The sequence below is a fragment of the Xenopus tropicalis genome, chromosome 3, assembly GCF_000004195.4.
Source record: "Xenopus tropicalis strain Nigerian chromosome 3, UCB_Xtro_10.0, whole genome shotgun sequence".
Classification (NCBI taxonomy): Eukaryota; Metazoa; Chordata; class Amphibia; order Anura; family Pipidae; genus Xenopus; species Xenopus tropicalis.
The window spans coordinates 99,860,703-99,879,060 of NC_030679.2; the positions used below are offsets into that span (position 1 = coordinate 99,860,703).

Consider the following 18,358-nt stretch of genomic DNA (forward strand, 5'->3'; position numbering starts at 1 on the left):
TGGGCTTTTTCTGGTAAGGAGTTTTACAATAATTTTGATTACCATAGCTTAGACTACTAAAACACATTTAAAACATTAAACAAACCCAACATGGATTTACGTACTTTAGTTTTCATCAACCACAAAGTACTTTTTTTATTCATATTTTTATTAGCCTTTACACAATGATGCACCCCTTATCTAAAAAACATTACAGATAATAGATCCTATACCTATAAATGATTTGGTTTTGAGCAGCTTTGGGTTAGTGCACACAGTGGGGGTCATTTATAATCGCTTGGCAAATTTGCAACTGGGCAGTTACACATGGAAACCAATCAAATGATTGCTTTCGTTGTTCTACTTGTAACTGGTAAAGAACAGCTAATTACCAATTGGTTGCTATGAGTTACTGCCCAGGTGCAAATCTGGCCAGTGTTTATAAAGGAGCCCCAGTACGTTTTACACCAGTGAAACATTGAGCCACTGCCTTCTGCCCTCTGTATGTGTACAGATAGGAAGGAGATCAGCCTGCAATGCACAAAGAGCGTATTTGAGTGTAAAAATCCTTTAGCGTTTCAACATAAAAATCCACTTTGTGCGTGCCATTAAGGAAATAGCACATGGTAAGACACTGTCACCCTTGGTTAGGGAAGGGAGGCAACTGCTCGCAAATAAGCCAGATCTCCTTGAATGCTTTCCTACCAGAGGTAAAATGCTGGTAGGAAACCATATGTGTTGCTTCAGCTTTTTCGGTTTCCTTGTGAGGCAAATTAGCGTGACTTTGGGAAGCCAAAGCGACACATGATTTCCTACCACCGTTTACATTCTCGTTTGTAGGAAAGCATTCAAAGCATTAGGAGATTAATAGCTGAGGGACTTAATCTCCTTGTGTGTCATCAGCCTAATACATACTTTTCTGTACATACCACAAAGTTATCTGTTTATCTGAGTGCTGATAATTTTTTTTTTTCTTTTTAATATCAGATCCCTAAAAACTTTGTATTTGTATTATCAACTGCAGTCTATGCTTTTACCACAGCTTAATGGCTTGTGAGCTAGCCCCTACTACAATGCCAACTAATATTACGAGATCTCAGCCTGTATTCTCTATTTACATTCCTTCCCTGAATATTTACACTTGTGCATGGGTGGGAGCCACAACACTGCTTACCTGGGCACAATCCATTCTCCACATATATAATTGGAATGCTAAAATCTATTCTGGTGTAGGGACCCATAGGTTTTAGCACTCCTATGGCGTTATTCCCCTACTAGTTCTTTCTATTACTGTTACTGGGCAGATTCCCATGTGTCTAGTTTGCACTATGCATTATACCTTATTGGTTATTATGGTTGTACATGCCCCCTGCAGACTGATATAGTGTCTAGCAAGGAGGTGTGACTTGTTCTTTGGCTGCCTGTCTGCTACCTGCTAACTGCTCCATCGAGCCCAGGTGCAGAAACAGGCCCCAGTAAAGCCATACTATCCCAGAGACCACCATACCATCTGGAGAAGTTGGGGTCAGGGCCCCGTGAACTAGGTTTAAGTAAGCATAGCAGTTTTGTAATAGCACTCTCTAGGGGGCACATTTACTAACCCACAAATCCGAATTGGAAAAATTCCGATTGGAAAATGAAAATTTTGCGACTTTTTCGTACTTTTTGCGATTTTTTGACGCCTTTTCGACTTTTCATAAATTGTCGCGACTTTTTCGTTACCAATACGATTTGCGCGAAAAAACGCGGGTTTTTCGTAGCCATTACGATGCGCTCGTATCTTGTCGTGACTTTTTCATATTGAGCGCTCATAAGCGGTGGGCAAAACTTTCAGACTTAGCATGATTTTGGAAGCCTCCCATAGGACTCAATGGCACCCTGCAGCTCCAACCTGGCCCAAGAAAAGTCACCATACTGAAGCTTGAATGAATCCGAATCTTTCGTACTCGGCGCGAAGGCTACGAAAAAGTCGAGACTTTTTGCGCAAGTAGTAACGCTACGAAAAAATCGGCAGATTTTGCGCAACATTCGGAATGGCAACGAAAAAGTTGCGCCAATTTTCCGAAAAATCGCCAAATACCGATCATTACGAAAAAAACGCAATCGGACGCATTCGGCCAGTTCGTGAGTAAGTAAATGTGCCCTTAGGAGAAGTGAGATAGTTAGCATCTAGCAAGCAAGGGCAGCCTAACAGCCCCATCAAAGGAGAATTAGTGTTTTGGAAGTAACCTTCCATCCGACAATGTTGCCTCAGCAATAGGGCCACAGAGTAGAGATAGGAGACAGGTTAGAATAAACCCTGATCCCTACTCACACGGAGGACTCTCAAGCTAGGGGTTATCAACCTGAGGAACAAGGTATCTATCCAGACCTACCTCCGAAGGGGTATCAAGCTGACAGGTGCATTTACCCTGCCCAGGCTCTACCAAGAGGTGGGATAAACCGGTGTGTACCCTCCTTTGTCTTGTCCTAAAGGGATATTGTCATCTATCCTCTATATCTGCATGCATTGTGAGTATCTGATAACCCTGCTTACCATCTTTGTCTCTGACAATAAATTTGTTACTAGTTCATCAGCAAGAACCTTTCTGGCGTCCATTCTTACCAACTGCACTACACAGCCACAGTGAGTTGTAGTTCAACTACACCTTCATCTCCAGGTAGGTCTCTTCCACCTAAGAGAAGGCCCATCCTAAGAAAGAGAGACGCATGTAACACGTGCTCTCCTATCATTACTAGCCTGGGTTAACCATTTATAGCCAAAATAGTGTTACACTGGCTTGAATAAACTTTAAATCTTTTTTCGGCAAGGCCTCATGATTATGATAGTCACAACTCCGGTCTTACTAAATAAAATGAACACTGAAAAAACTACAATTATCACTATAGCCATCTAAAAAAAATACTACCAGATAACACTTTATATTCTCCAGTTTAATCCAGGAATTCGAAGTGTCAAACCTATTTAGTAAAAGATGAAAAAAATGACCACTTAAAATATATGAAGAGAGGAGATGTAGCTACTAAATATATAGAGCAAGGAGTCCACTCAGTGTACAGTGTGAGAAAAGGAAGGCAACATTCTAAATAGCTTTGCGTAAGGGTTGTGATAAGTGCCTCCCATGCCAAGTTACTCTATAACATACAAAATAAATTATGTACTTTTTAGACAATAGGAAAAAATCATGGGGGAAAAAAACACCTTAGTGTCTTCAAGTTGATTTTCGAGCTTTCTTGCAAACTGCAGAGCTTCCTTTTCTTGGTCCTTAGAATTTTCCAAGGCAATTGCCAACTGCTGCTTTTCCTTCTGTAACAATATTTGTACAATCATAATGGCCACTTACAGCTTTTACTACAAATGTTAAATATTTATTTGCAACAAAGGCAATGCCTCAATGCACACAATGTGTCAGATCCTTTTAACACCACCATTCACAAATAGTAACTGGATGTAATTACACTCAAAAAAAAAGTTTGTGAACCATTTAACACTTTAGTACCCCACCCAGCAGTGCACACTATCAGGACATTTTCTTAGCTCTTGCTGAGTGGATTGGCCCTTGCACTTTCACTGCTGTTTGATCCAAAAAAAGTTCTGTAGGGCAGCCTTCAAAATTGGGCAAAACCACATTGGTCATAGCATCCACGGTCTGCCACAACAAATCCCACTGTTGTCATGCAAATCACATTGATACAAGACATTGTAGTAGCAACACGGTATTGTGGAGGTGGCCCGTATAATAGAGCTAGTTGTTCTTACACTGTGCCACTTAAACCAAGGCTTCCTTAATATCATAAAACATCTTTATATCTGTGTAAAGCCTATGGGCTTAATGGCTTAATAAAGCACATAGGCAGAGAGCTGGGCCACTTGCTCAGTATGTGCATGTGTGTGCCATAACATAAATGTTCACAATTTGCTGCTCCCACCCAGCATAGCACTTGTGATGGGCATTATCTTGCAAAACAAAGTACAGTTTTGTCCCAACTGGAGTGCAGGCTCTATAAGACGTACCTCAGGTAATGGAAAAGTACATCCAGAACAGCCAGCTCTTTAGAAAAACATGGAACTTTGCTTGTTTTTGCATAGGCTGGAGCAAGGTAAAGAGCTCATATTGTGCTAGAACTTTGTCTGCCCATCTATAATGTTTTTGTTCAGGGACATAATTATAAAGGAAGCCAACCTTGAAATATTTGGGGCCCAGCAGGGCACCAACTGATATACATTTTCAATATATGTTTAAGAATAATGTTTTATTTAAGCCCAGGGGGCTTAAATTAAATTTGCTGTGAGGCCCAGTAACTCTTAGTTATGCTAATTTAAATACACCTTTAAACTGAACATTTTCTTACCTCAGACTTTGAAAGTTTGTCTTTAATTCTCTCATTCTCTTCATTTAAGTCTTTAATTTCCTGGCGAAGTGCAGCAATTTTGGCCTCAAGGTTCTCTATTTTACTTTTTAGCTCCTCGTTTTCTTGCAAAAGGCCTTTCACTCTGTTTTCAAAGACAGCTTTCAGTTGATTTGCCTCATCCTTCTGATTAGCTATATCACTGGAATTCTATTTGGGGAGAAAGAAATAAAGCTAAATGCTGAGAACATGATAAACAAAGTACGTGGTGTGTGCGTGTGTGTATATACATATTCTGAATAGATCATATACCTGTACTGTATAATGAAAACATATAATATGTATAATGCTGTGATCTAAAAGCTCCTAAAAGAAGCCTATTATCAATTATAATATATTGAAGTCCACTAGGAGTGTCTATACAGTTACATATTTACCTACAGGAATTTTAACATTTTCATTAAATCCCTATCTTGCCATTAATATTCTTTCTGGCAGAAGGCTTTTCCAGCTTTTATTCCTGACACTTTATTTTGTGACCAATATTTTCAACTTTGTCAAGTTCAGAGAATAACAAGGTCAATTGTGATCCCTAATCCCACTGAAAGTAGCAAAAAAAAAAAAAAAAAGTTGCTGCTTGATGGATTTGATTCAGCTGCAAGTAAATGAGTAGGTTAAGCAAACAGGGAGACAATGAAGCATGCTCCTTTAATGCTTGACCTGCTTCGAATGTGTGTAGGACGGCCATTAGACAAAGAGCAGGAAGAAGGCCAAGTCAAGGCTGTTAGGAGCTACAAGAGCAGCTTTACTGACATCTTGTTTTTCAGCATTAGTAGATAGTGTGGGAATAGCCTGAATCACAGTAAAATAATGAAGAATGGCTCCAGAAATAGCCTTCACATTAATAGCTTATGACAAACTTATAGTGGTAAAATTATTCCTAATTTAGATTCTCAATAGGCAAGCTATCATTATTTCTTGACTGCCCTAATAACATAGGTTCACCAACCCCCAAACACTAGTGTTGAGAAGAATGATGAATGCAAATAAACAGAGCAAATAACAGAACTCCCATTTGTCTGTGGAGTGATCCAAGCGCCCAAAATTCATTCCTGCGTCATGGTGTGTAAATAAGCACTGCTTAGTCTACTTTCTGCACCTGGCCCACATTATTTCCTTTGGGGCCTACATCAAACACACATATGACACTTGCTAACTTGTTTTTCCTCATTTGAAGCCAAGAGCAGCCGCCAATCTCATCTCTAAATTAATCTGAACATGAATAAAGTTCAGGAACATGAATGCACCACAACGGGACTGCAGATTTATTAGAAAACTTTACAGTGCCATAACAAAATAAAGCCTTTGTTTAATATGCACAAGTTTTCTCAAATAAAAACAATTAAAAGAGAATCTTGTAGATTGTAAGCTCTTTTGGGCAGGGCTCTCTTCACCTCTTGTATCGGTTATTGATTGCTTTATATGTTACTCTGTATGTCCAATGTATGAAACCCACTTATTGTACAGCGCTGCGGAATATGTTGGCACTGTATAAATAAATGTTAATAATACAGTAATAACTAAACCCTAAAATGAATATGGCTAGACATGCCATATTTTAGATAAGGAACCTATTAAACCAGCCTAAAGGTTCAACATCTCTATAGTATCCAGTCCCGTTAGAAGTGTCTGCGACACTAAAGTAATCTTCTGTGTTAATTACTAATCAGCCTTATATTGTGACATTTATATTCTGTATATGCAGTATATTGTAAGTCAGTCCCTAAGCTCAGTAACTGGCAACAGCACAGAGCATGTGCTGAATCAGCAAAAAAGATTATAAGGGGCTACTGGGGCATCTTGGGGGGCACAGATCTTCCCTGCTAATGGGCTTTAGTTGCCTTGGGCTGGTACAGAAGCACAACATTAAAAGCGATCTTGCCAAATTGTCCATAATAACTGCCTAACTCCCAATGGCTTTTTTATAAACACTGGGCAAATTTGCACTTCGGCAGAAACTCAAAGCAACCACTTAGTGATTAGCTTTTCTTTACCAGCTACAAGTAAAAAATGAAAGCAAATGTCTGATTGGTTGCTATGGGTAACTGTCAAGGTGCGAATTTGCGCAGTGTTTATAAGTGACCTCCATTGGATAGTGACTCTGCAAGTTTAAACTACATCATAATAATCTCTCCAAACCTTTTTGCATATTGGGCCCTCTGTGTAACACCAGTTTGACTGCTGTTTTTAGAGTTTTGATATTTGACTGTACTAATTAAATAACATGGTCTCAGGCTTTAACACTTTTTGCAGTATTCAGGCAAATCATAAGTGTTTGGCTGAACCAAATCCAAACCCTTAGGGCTGTGACAGACGGGGAGATTAGTCGCCGCACGACATATCTCCCTTGTCGTGGATGATTAATCTCCCCGAAATGCCATCCCACCGGCTAGAATGTGTATAAAACAGACCAGCAACTCCGGGATTTCTTGTGAAAAATCAAAACATATATTCAAAGTAGCATAAACAGCCTGTTTATGCTACTTTGAATATATGTTTTGATTTTTCACAAGAAATCCCTGAGTTGCTGGTCTTTTTTATACTATTGGAACCCTTTACCGAGCACCCGAGGTATGTTATGTAGCGGTGTGCCAACCTTTTGTGTATGTGTATATATATATATATATATATATATATATATATATATATATATATATATATATATTTACAGAGCTGATGGGAAGCAGGCACTCACGTCTTTTAGAAATTATAGTTGCCTGGGTGCAGTATAAAAATACAAATGTTGACAAATAGAAACAAAATACCGCACTCACAGGACTTAGAGAAAAAATAGTGGAGTTTATTGTGAAAAACTGTGTTTTTACCTGCAACTTTCTTGCTTTCAAGGTTAAAACCCCCATATGGGTGAGTGCAGAGGATCTCTTGTTGTTGTTTCTATGTATTTCGTGGTCACAACCTCATTGCACCCCCGCCTAATGGTTTAAAATTTAGTGGTTGAGCACAACTTTCCCTTTTTTTGCTATATTATATATATATATATATTATATATATATATATATATATATATATATATATATATATATATATATATATACACACACACACATATATACACACACACACATATATATACACACACACACGTGTTATATTACACACACACATATATACATTTTTAGTTATTCAGTTGAACACAGTTTGATTTGATGGACTCTGCACTGTTCTATCCCCAAAGCTTGTCTTTGAGGGAGAGGGCAGTCATTTTTCCAATGTATAATTTTAACAAATTTAACACGGCAAGGACTTATTATATAAGTAACAACAGCATTTCAGGTGATTACAAGTTAGAAGGAGTTAATATATAAATGGGAATTTACATAATTATTTTGGTGCTTTAGGAGTGTGAAGGCTGTGTAATTATTAACCAGTCATATCTGGGTGACACAGCGTAAACTCCCTAAACATTCAGTTTTGTTGATCTTATACTAGGTACAAATCCACATAGGTGCACCATATTACTGCAACAAAATTCTCTCAGATTTAGCTTTCTTTGTGCAAACTGACTAAATCTATGGCAAAAACAGATTTTCTGCAAGCACTGTCAGTGCACATATGGGGCAGGTTTGGCCCAAAATGTGCGATTTTAGGCTGAAATCTGCCTCATGTGAGCAACGACACATATACAGTCAGTGTTAACTGTACAGATGTGGATAGGAGTACACCAGTGGTTTCTCTGCCGCAGAGACAAAGCCACATGTGACATAAGGCAAAGCCGAGTAGATCATGCCACTGAGACATTATAAAGACAGATTGTCCAGACACCTACCTATCCTACATATTATTCTGAAACCAAGGGTATTGGCATATTGGTCCTCTTATCTGTAAATTTGACAACTGTGGGCAGGGAGGGTTTCATTTTTAATGATTCAGGTGGACTGGGTTTTAATAAGGGTAAAGCACAGAAGAGGGAGAATCACTGAAGAATTACAAACACTCAGTATAATGCTACATAGTATATTGAGATCAAACAGTTTCACCAAGGTTTGGATCCTCACAGAATCTTCTCTAAGGTATCCCTGGTTAGGATAAAAATGTTACACTCTCACAACAAAGCATTAAAGGAACAGTAACACCAAAAAATGAAAGAGCTTTAAAGTAATAAAAATATAATGCACAGTTGCCCTGCACTGGTAAAACTGGTGTGTTTGCTACAGTAACACTACTATAATTTATATAATAAGCTGCTGTGTAGCCATGGGGGCAGCCATTCAAGCTGAAAAAAAGGAGAAAAGGCACAGGTTACATAGCAGATAACAGATAAAACACTATTGTATTCTACAGAACTTATCTGTTATCTGCTATGTGCCTGTGCCTTTTCTCATTTGAATGGCTGCCTCCATGGCTACATAGCATCTTATTTATATAAATTATAGTAGACTTTCTGAAGTAAACACACAACTTTTACCAGTGCAGGGCAGCAGCACATTATATTTTAGTTACTTTTATACACGTTCATTTTTTGGTGTTACTGTTCCTTTAAGATTGCCAAGAGAATGAATTTCAAAGAGCATAATCACACAAAAATGCTCACCATTGCTATTACCGACATGCTTGCAGGCAGTCCAAATGCTTTTGTATGAAAGGTTATTTTTGGGGCATTCTGAGCAATAAAATGCTGCATGTGCAATTCCTATAAAGAACCTGCGCTGCATAAATATACACTTAAAACATCATAGCTCACCTTTACTGCTGCAGTCAGATTGTCTCTGATGCTTTTCAGCTCCTTATCATACTGCTCCTTGAGCTTATCAAGTTCCTGGTCATGAGTTGCTACCTCTTCCTTCAGTGCTCCTTTCAGTGCAGTAAGTTCACGCTCCCGTTTCCTTAATAAGTCTTCCTGCTCTTCTTTAGCCAACAAGACCTCTTGAAAACTTTGTTTCATTTGCATCAGCTCCTAGGATGTACATTAGAATGGAAAATATAAACAAAAGTAACACATTGCCAAGTGAGCAGATCTCCTCTCTATATGCCCACTTATGGTGGGTGATATCAGGGTTAATTCAATCATTTGGCCCTGATCGAATTACAATGATTGGCATAGGGGCCCTCAGATCCAATGGGAAAACTACCCGATCAACACCTGTCCGGCAGGGCGGGTCCCATACACGGGCAGATAAGCTGGCAAATTGGTCTAAAGGGCTCAAATCGGTAAATAATGTTTGTTGCCTGTACTTACTGAGACATTAAAATAGGTAGATCTCCGGCCAATTTAGCTGCCAAGTGTCCAGTACAGGCCCAGGTCTGATTGCTTCATAGCCATTGAAGCAAGCAAGACATTCTAATATTTGCATGATTCTGCAAAGATAGAATTTAAAATCCTCTAGACCCAATCACAAGGGATGTAATATAATAATTACGGCTGTGTCTACACAAGGAAGTGCTGACTGGAGCAGCACCCAAAAGTAGAAAAACACCACTGGCATGAACAAGCCCTATAATAATTAATGGATGATGCTGATTAGGCAGTAAGTACTATATAAAACAAGCTCTGGCGCTTACTTGAAGGCTTAAATCTTGAAAATAAATTGAAGGTGCTTTTTATGGTGATTTCCTTGCACAGATAATGACAGTGTCTCGTTAACTTATGATGAAATTTATCCCAGTGCATAAACTCATAGCAACCAATCACAAAATAGCTTTGATCATTCTACTGCACATAAAGTAACGAAAGCAAATCAGGCATGCAGCATGACTGATACACAGTGAGAACACTTATAACATATTTCTTAGTTTGTTTATATTAATAACCTCTATAAATGCTTCCCTTTCCCCATCATCAACAGAGCTCTTGGCATTATCCAATTCATCGTGCATTTCTGACAACTGTTCCTGCAGGTCTCTGATCTCCGTCTGATACTGCTCTTGTTCCATCTTCAGTTCAAACAATCTAGCAAGAACAAAATGGACAGGCATTCAAAGTAAAAATAGTAAATACTTTATTCTGTTTTACATCTACAAAAGAACAGATGGATATATAAGAACATTTCTTTAATGCTGGCTACACATGGGCAGATTTAAACTCCCAATTTGGTCCCTTTAGGTTGAGTTTCTCTGGCTATGCACCTTACTTAGAAAGGTCACCGCTAGCTCTTGGAGCTGCCCAAATGCCTCTTTAACTGTCAAGGTACTTTCCTTCCTAAAGGAAGCAAAGAAGCAAGCCACTGAGCTGCAAAATACCTGGTAACTGGGTACCACCTCTACACATTGAGCCCTGATAACAACCAAAACAATTATTTTATAGTGAGGTATATACAATACCAAAGTCCTCGGCGCTCTAGATGTGATGTAATTTCCAATCTTGTGTGAATCATATATCAAATCATGTGTGTATAACGTTTCTTTCCTGCAGCTCCGCTTTAGATCAACCCCTTTGACTGGGTCCCAAAACGAATTCAGCGATGCGTACAGCCGGAGCGCATATATAGAAAAACGAAAAATATATACAGTAGTGCAACAACGTATGTGCAGAGAAGAACCCTTATCACCAAAAAAAAATATAAAAGTAAAAAGGAAAATTAGTGCTCGTTTAATTTACACTCACACCAAAGTGCAATCTGGTAAGCAGTTAGCAGTATTGCACTTTGGTGTGAGTGTAAATTAAACGAGCACTAATTTTCCTTTTTACTTTTATATTTTTTTTTGGTGATAAGGGTTCTTCTCTGCACATACGTTGTTGCACTACTGTATATATTTTTCGTTTTTCTATATATGCGCTCCGGCTGTACGCATCGCTGAAAACAATTATTTTAAGCTACCAGGTCTTCAAAAGAAATAGTTATAAATGAAGTCTATGATGATAGGTCATTACTACAGTGATTAGTAAACCACTACAAAAGCTGGAATATAAAATGGCAATGATGCTATATATGTAGACAGAGCACATATTGTTCAGTTCCTACATTTTCCTAGATTGTTTCTTACAAAAGTACTCATTTATAACAAAGCAATGAGCAAAGTGCAGTAAAAAGGTGTTGTGTGTCATGTTTTGCCCATAATAAACCTGTGGCTTAAAGGTTTAACTATTGAATTGAATACTTAGGTACTTAGGAGGGGTTGTATATGGGTTCCCCCTCACAGCTGTTATATTCACTATATACAGGAAGTAAAAAAAAAAGTGTGCCTAAAGATTGTTTAATGAGTTCTTGCCTAAAGGAGACATATAGCATAAAGTACAACCCTCCCTAATCTTGTAGGCAATAATAAATATATGGCTCTGGTTTTACTTTGGGTTAAACATTATTATCTTTAAAAATGGCCACTTTAGTGGAGCTCTCTATACAAGCACAGTACGAGTGGGATAAGACAATCATAGCCATCCAGTCACACAAGCAAAGACAGGTTTCAGCTTCCTATCGGGTCAGCCTAGCTGCTGATTGGTTCCTATTCTACAGTGCAGTGTGCTGAGTGCCACTGGCAGCACAAACACGTAAAGGGGCAGTAGGAAGTGGAACAGATGGGTGGGACTAGTAGGGGTTGGGAGGAATTTCTCAATAAATCATCCAGAAACCCAGCATGTTCCTTCTATATTTAGGAGCAGTATAATTTACTGACAAATTATTTTTTTTAAAGGGGACATACTGTATAAAAAGTTTATTTTAAATGCAATCTCTGTTGCAATATTTTCTTTTTTTTATGTAGAAAACAGACCTCTCTTTTAAATAGCCTTTATTATTATTATTATGCATTACATAAAGTACTGCAGTGAAGTGTGGCTCTGCAGAGGCACAAAGGCTTGGATTTACTGTACATGTGTTACATTCTGCAACAACCAACAAATTTTGTCTTCGCTTGACAAACATCTCAGTTTTGATCTTATCCAAAAATCTTGTTGAAACAAAAAGTACTAGCTTTTTAACAAATTAACATTAACCTGAGGAATATTAAAAAATAAATGCATTTGACCAAAAACATACTCATCAAGATGCTTTCTTAATTCCTTTTCACTTTCACCCAATCTCTTCCGAAGAACAAGATTTTCATCCATGCTTTGCTCCAGCTGGTCATGGAAGTCTTTCATGTTTGCTTTGGTATTTGAGTCTTCTTTGTCACGTTTGTGATTCTACAGTAATCAATAGGACAGGTTCATGTGACATTCAATGAACACATTATAAAAACAACCACATAACACTGCTCTACGTTTTAAACCCCTTTAGGAAGCAACAGTAACATTAGTGCACATTGCTACCGGAGTGTCTGAAATATTGTATTTGTAAAGCTTCTGACTAGACACTTCAACTTTAACTTCACAGCAGGAAGCACCAGAAGAGCCAACAGAAAGACTCTAACATAAACAGAATAATAAATAACAATAATAATAATAATAATAATGTAAATAAAGTGGGGCAACAGCAAGATTAGCTGATCTGAAATACTGCTCCCTTATTCATACCTTAATTTCTTCATCAAGTCTTTCTTGCAAAGCAGCAACTCTCTTTTCCAGTTCTTTTTTCTGTTCCAGTAAAACTTTGATATCTGCAGATGGATCCTAGAAATGCAACAGTTGCAGTTGTTGTGATAGAAAATGGTTTTAAAATTAACAAAAATGTCAGCAAAAAGAAAAATTCTTGCAAAGAACATAATTAACATCTCTCTAGGGCAAATAAGATCATTACCTAACATTAATTAATTTTTTAGTGCCAACATATTCCACAGAGCTGTATAATAAATAGGTCTATACATTGAACATACGTAATTACATACTAAGCAACCAATACAATAGGACAATACAAGAGGGCCCTGTGCCAAAGAGCTTGCAATCTAAAAGAATATATTGCAAAATGCGTATTTGCAACTAAACATTTAAAAATAATCTTTCAAATAATTGAGAATGTAATTGACAATATTATTTGTTTAACAGGCATGTTAAACCTAGAATAGAAATGATTTAAAAGACAGAGCAGGAAGGAACTGCTGCCCTGGGTGCCACAGACAAACTAGATGAATAATCACAGACCCCAGTTAAATATGTGCACAACCTTTCAGGTACCATAGGTAAGTGGCAAGATGAAATCCATATGGTTTGTGCCCTAACAAACCCGGTGGGCCTCAGCGGCCTAGACCCGACCCCTGCTGGCGCTCTTCTGCCCGCAGGTGTCCCGCCCCTGACTGTTTCACTTATGCGCGAACAGGGGAGGACGTCGGGCAGTAGCCCCTGTCAGGGGAAGTAGCCAGCGGGGCACCTTGGGGGGTGTGGGGCAGCAGCCCCAGTGAGCCCTTCACCTACCAGTCCGACCCTGGATATGTCCCAATGAAACAGACAAGGTTTGGTGATCAAAAATGTGTTTGCTTGCAGAGTGTATTGTTGATACACAATTTTCTTAACCTTGTTTGTCTACAGGTAAAGGACCCCTTATCCAGAATGCTCGGGACCAAGGGTACTCCGGATAAGGGGTCTTTCCGTAATTTGGATCTTCATACCTTAAGTCTACTAAAAAATCAATAAAACATTAATTAAACCCAATAGGATTATTTTGCATCCAGTAAGTATTAATTATATTTTAGTTGGGATTAAATACAAAGCACTGTTTTTTTTTTTTTACAGAGAAAAGGGAAATTAATTTAAAAAATCTGAATTATTTGATTAAAATGGAGTCTATGCTTTCCGTAATTTGAAGCTTTCTGGATATCGGGTTTCCAGATAACAGATCCCTTACCTGTACTAATATGACTTAGATACTCTTATTATGTACGCAGAGGCTTTAGCTTATTTAGTTAACAAAATTTCACTGGACATGAAATTCATTAACATTAATTTCAATTTGAATCAGCAAACCTCTGGTAATGCCATCGAATTGTAAAGATCTTAGAATCTGGAAACATCTCACATTTTGACAGCTAGATACTAGCTAAAATATACTCATCTAAACCACAGCAAGCTTACTTTTTAGGTCAACTAATAAGGAATTGTTTGTGTATTGTCACCTATACAACCTGACCTATGTCCACTGTGAATGGCTTGAAGAAGTATTCTGTATGAACAAAGAGAAAAAACACTTAACCTTGGACATATTGAATATAAATTGTGAGGCAGAGATTAGGTGTCTGTAGCACACTTGACTGCATGGGCTAACCAGGGCTTCATTAATCTGCTGTAGCAAGCAGTCATGAGATTTGGATTATTACAAAAACACATGCTCCCATACTTAAAAAGTTCTTAAAACATTTTGTGTTCCACTTAAATGTAATTCCATGCTCAGTCGGTGACATTTCTGTTTCAGAGCCAGAACATTAAGCGTTTAACCTTCTACCTAGGAATGACCTTGCATAGAATTCCACAACAAGCTCTAAAGTCACCTGAATGTAAACTTACTGAACTATGAAGGAATATTAATTGGCCGGCAGAGTTTCATATTCAAAAACAACATCTAGGTACTTTATCTAAAAGTCAACATTTCTCAGATTGAGAAACACAAGGTTTTAATAGTGGGTACAGCCACTTTTTTCGGTTTCAATTTTATAGCACCACGATGGCACAGACATATACAAGTTTTGCACTATTCCAGAACACTTTATACTGCTTTGTGGCTGCAATCAAACCTTGGATAAATATGCATTTAAACAACCTGAATCCGATCCATTGCTGTCACAAATATATCTAGTAAACATATCTAGTAAAGATATGGGACCCATATCCGGAAACCCGTTATCCAGAAAGTTCCAAATTACGGGAAGGCCATGTCCCATAGACTCAGTTTTAATCAATTCACATTTTAAAAATTATTTCCTTTGGTTTTTTTTTTTTATAAGACAGTAGCTTGTACTTGACGCCAACTAAGATATAATAAATCCTTATTGGAGCCAAAACAAGCCTATTTGGTTTCATTACTGTTCAAATAATTTTTTATTAAGACTAGATGCTGAGGTGGTATTCTCAATTGTGCTGGTAGATAGATGAAATGTAGGGACTTTTGTTAATCCCTGCTTTTCGTTTGTTAAAATTTAAAAGAAGAAGAGATAACCCTTTTTTAATCCCAGTCTCAACAATTAGCACCTGGGCAACCACTTCTCACCACACTCTCACTTCCACAATCAAATATTTCCCAATTGGAAAAAATTCAATCCCTATTATAGTCTCAGTGGTTACATATAAGTGTAAGAATATATTCACAATCGTTTAACAAAGTACCCAATATAATTTTCTCGCCACAAATTCATCAATAAAAAATACTAAAAAAATTAATTAATAACGTGCCTGATGATGTATTAAATTATCAAATTCTCCAATCAATGTATTCACCTCAATAAAGTGTTATATTAATAAAGTAACCAATGCATCATTTCATTACTGAATCTATCCTTCTACAATATATTCACCTAAACTATAAAAACAATGTATTTTGCCACCTTAATTAAAAAGAGTAGATTGAGATAGGAAAAAATGTAGATTGTGGAGATAAGGGTGGGCAGTCTATAAAGATGTATATACATTATATGAGAGATGGCAAGTACACAAATACAAAAAATAGATATCCATGGTAAGTTGGCTACTTCCTTTAGATTGTTAAGTAAACCTTGTTACCAAAAATAAATATTCATATCTTCCAATTTTTTATTACTATATGAATGCATATATATATATATATATATATATATATATATATATATATATATATATATATACTGTAATATATACAGTGTGTTTTAAAAAATCATTAAAAAAATACCAAAAATAGCATTCATCGCGATATAGTGATATTTAGCAAATTAATAAGAATAAATAGCATATTTTGCAGTTGTAGGTTTTCTAAAACTATATTTGTTAAGTACAGTTATGGCACCTGTTATCTAAAATACTTTGGACCTGACCTGGAAAATGGGTCTTTCTGCAATTTGGATCACCACACCTAAAGTCTACTCAAAATAATTTAAAGATTAAGTACACTAAATTGGATTGTTACTGGATGCCTCATCTTAGCTGGTGTCAAGTACAAGCACTGGTTTGTTATTACAGAGAGAAAGCAAATAATTCTTAAAAGATTTAAATGGATTAAAATGGAGTCTATGGGAGATGGCCTTCCCATAATTTAGAGCTTTCTGGATAAAGGGTTTCCAGATAAGGTATCCCTATACCTGTATGTATTAATATTTCTATAAAATGTAACAGGAATACTGACCTGTACTGTGTTAGCAGCTCTTGATTTTAAAGTCTGGATTTTTTCAAACACCAGGTTGACCTTTCTTTTGGTTGCATCATCATTATCAGGGCTCCTAAAACACAATATCCATATTAACACATTAACAATGCACTACTAACAAAAGCAATATAACAAATTCATCCTTTACCGTCTGAATAAAATGATGCTAAATCTATATCAAGCCTTCACTGCAAAATACAAATGGAGTGACTTTATTTTCAGAGGTTTATCACTTTAAACGGTCAATAAAAAGCTCCATTTTGTGCATGGCCATATATAGTCCTTCAAACAATGTAGGCAGAGCCAAACACATCCAAGGTGAATTTTCTGTATGCTATTCAGCACAGAAGAAATACACTTTTCCCCAGGCAGTTTCTAGAGTAAGCACAGAAAACTTATTCACACTTAAATGATAGTTTACTTTGCCTTTCTGTGCTCACTAAAACCGGTCCTTAAAATTCTGCAATCATGCAGCCATAGATGCCAAAATACATCTTGTGCTTAAGATTAAAAGCAATAATGGGCAACATTTTTCATGAAAATTCACAACAGATAAAATGATATATAAAAATCTCTTCAACTTTAAAGTGTTACTAGCTTTTAATATACTATGGAAAAAAATGTATATATATGTATATATATACATATATCTCAAAATATGTTATCAAATATCAAATATGTTAGTTTATATTATATATGGCCATTTGTCAAAGAGTCAGCAAAAAAACACGCACAAAGTGCTACAACAAATGCACATAGGGCTTTTAGATAATAATACAAGCATTTGTATAATTATGTATAATACTGATGCTGATGATAGAATGCAGTTATCACAATAGTTTCATATACTGACCCTTCTTTTAGATAGTTAAATAGTATTTGTTTTGCAGTTTCCTCATTTGTTTGTAGTGCAACTTGTTGTTGTCCCTTCAAAAGGTCAGGCGTCGCCTGAAAACAGGAAAATGTTTTCATTAAAGAAACGGAAATCCAAAACAGGAATTCTGCAAATGTTTACAAACACTTTACATAGTTACATAGGGTTGAAAAAAGACCATTGTCCATCAAGTTCAACCCATCCGAGTAAACCCAGCACACAACCTATACTAACCAATCTATACACTCACATAGATAAACTATATATACAACCAGTAATACTAACTGTAGATATTAGTATCACAATAGCCTTGGATATTCTGCTTGTTCAAAAACTCATCCAGGCCCCTCTTAAAGGCATTAACAGAGTCTGCCATTACCACATCACTAGGAAGGGCATTCCACAGCCTCACTGCCCTCACCGTGAAAAACCACCTACGCTGCTTCAAATGGAAGCTCCGTTCCTCTAATCTATAGGGGTGACCTCTGGTGCGCTGATTGTTTTTATGGGAAAAAAGAACATCCCCCAACTGCCTATAATCCCCTCTAATGTACTTGTACAGAGTAATCATGTCCCCTCGCAAGCGCCTCTTTTCCAGAGAAAACAACCCCAACCTCGACAGTCTAACCTCATAGCTTAAATCTTCCATCCCCTTAACCAGTTTAGTTGCACGTCTCTGCACTCTCTCCAGCTCATTAATATCCTTCTTAAGGACTGGAGCCCAAAACTGCACTGCATACTCAAGGTGAGGCCTTACCAGGGACCTATAAAGAGGCAAAAATATGTTCTCATCCCTTGAGTCAATGCCCTTTTTTATACAAGACAGCACTTTATTTGCTGTAGTAGCCACAGAATGACACTGCCTGGAATTAGACAACTTGTGATCTACAAAAACCCCTAGATCCTTCTCCATTAAGGATGCCCCCAACACACTACCATT

At 37.2% G+C, this 18,358-nt stretch overlaps 1 protein-coding gene across 3 annotated transcripts in view; it reads right to left on the bottom strand.

Moving 5' to 3' along the window:
• cgnl1 (cingulin-like 1) overlaps nt 1-18,358 on the bottom strand; it is a 68,795-nt gene that overhangs the window by 21,681 nt on the left and 28,756 nt on the right. For all 3 annotated transcript variants that reach the window (XM_018092419.2, XM_018092417.2, XM_018092418.2), the window contains exons 3-10: nt 17,398-17,492; nt 16,524-16,617; nt 12,800-12,895; nt 12,324-12,469; nt 10,159-10,297; nt 9,092-9,304; nt 4,333-4,539; nt 3,182-3,286 (exon numbers count right to left, since the gene is read on the bottom strand). In XM_018092419.2, coding sequence (XP_017947908.2) covers nt 3,182-3,286; nt 4,333-4,539; nt 9,092-9,304; nt 10,159-10,297; nt 12,324-12,469; nt 12,800-12,895; nt 16,524-16,617; nt 17,398-17,492 — 1,095 coding nt within the window. The remainder of the gene's footprint in view (nt 1-3,181; nt 3,287-4,332; nt 4,540-9,091; nt 9,305-10,158; nt 10,298-12,323; nt 12,470-12,799; nt 12,896-16,523; nt 16,618-17,397; nt 17,493-18,358) is intronic.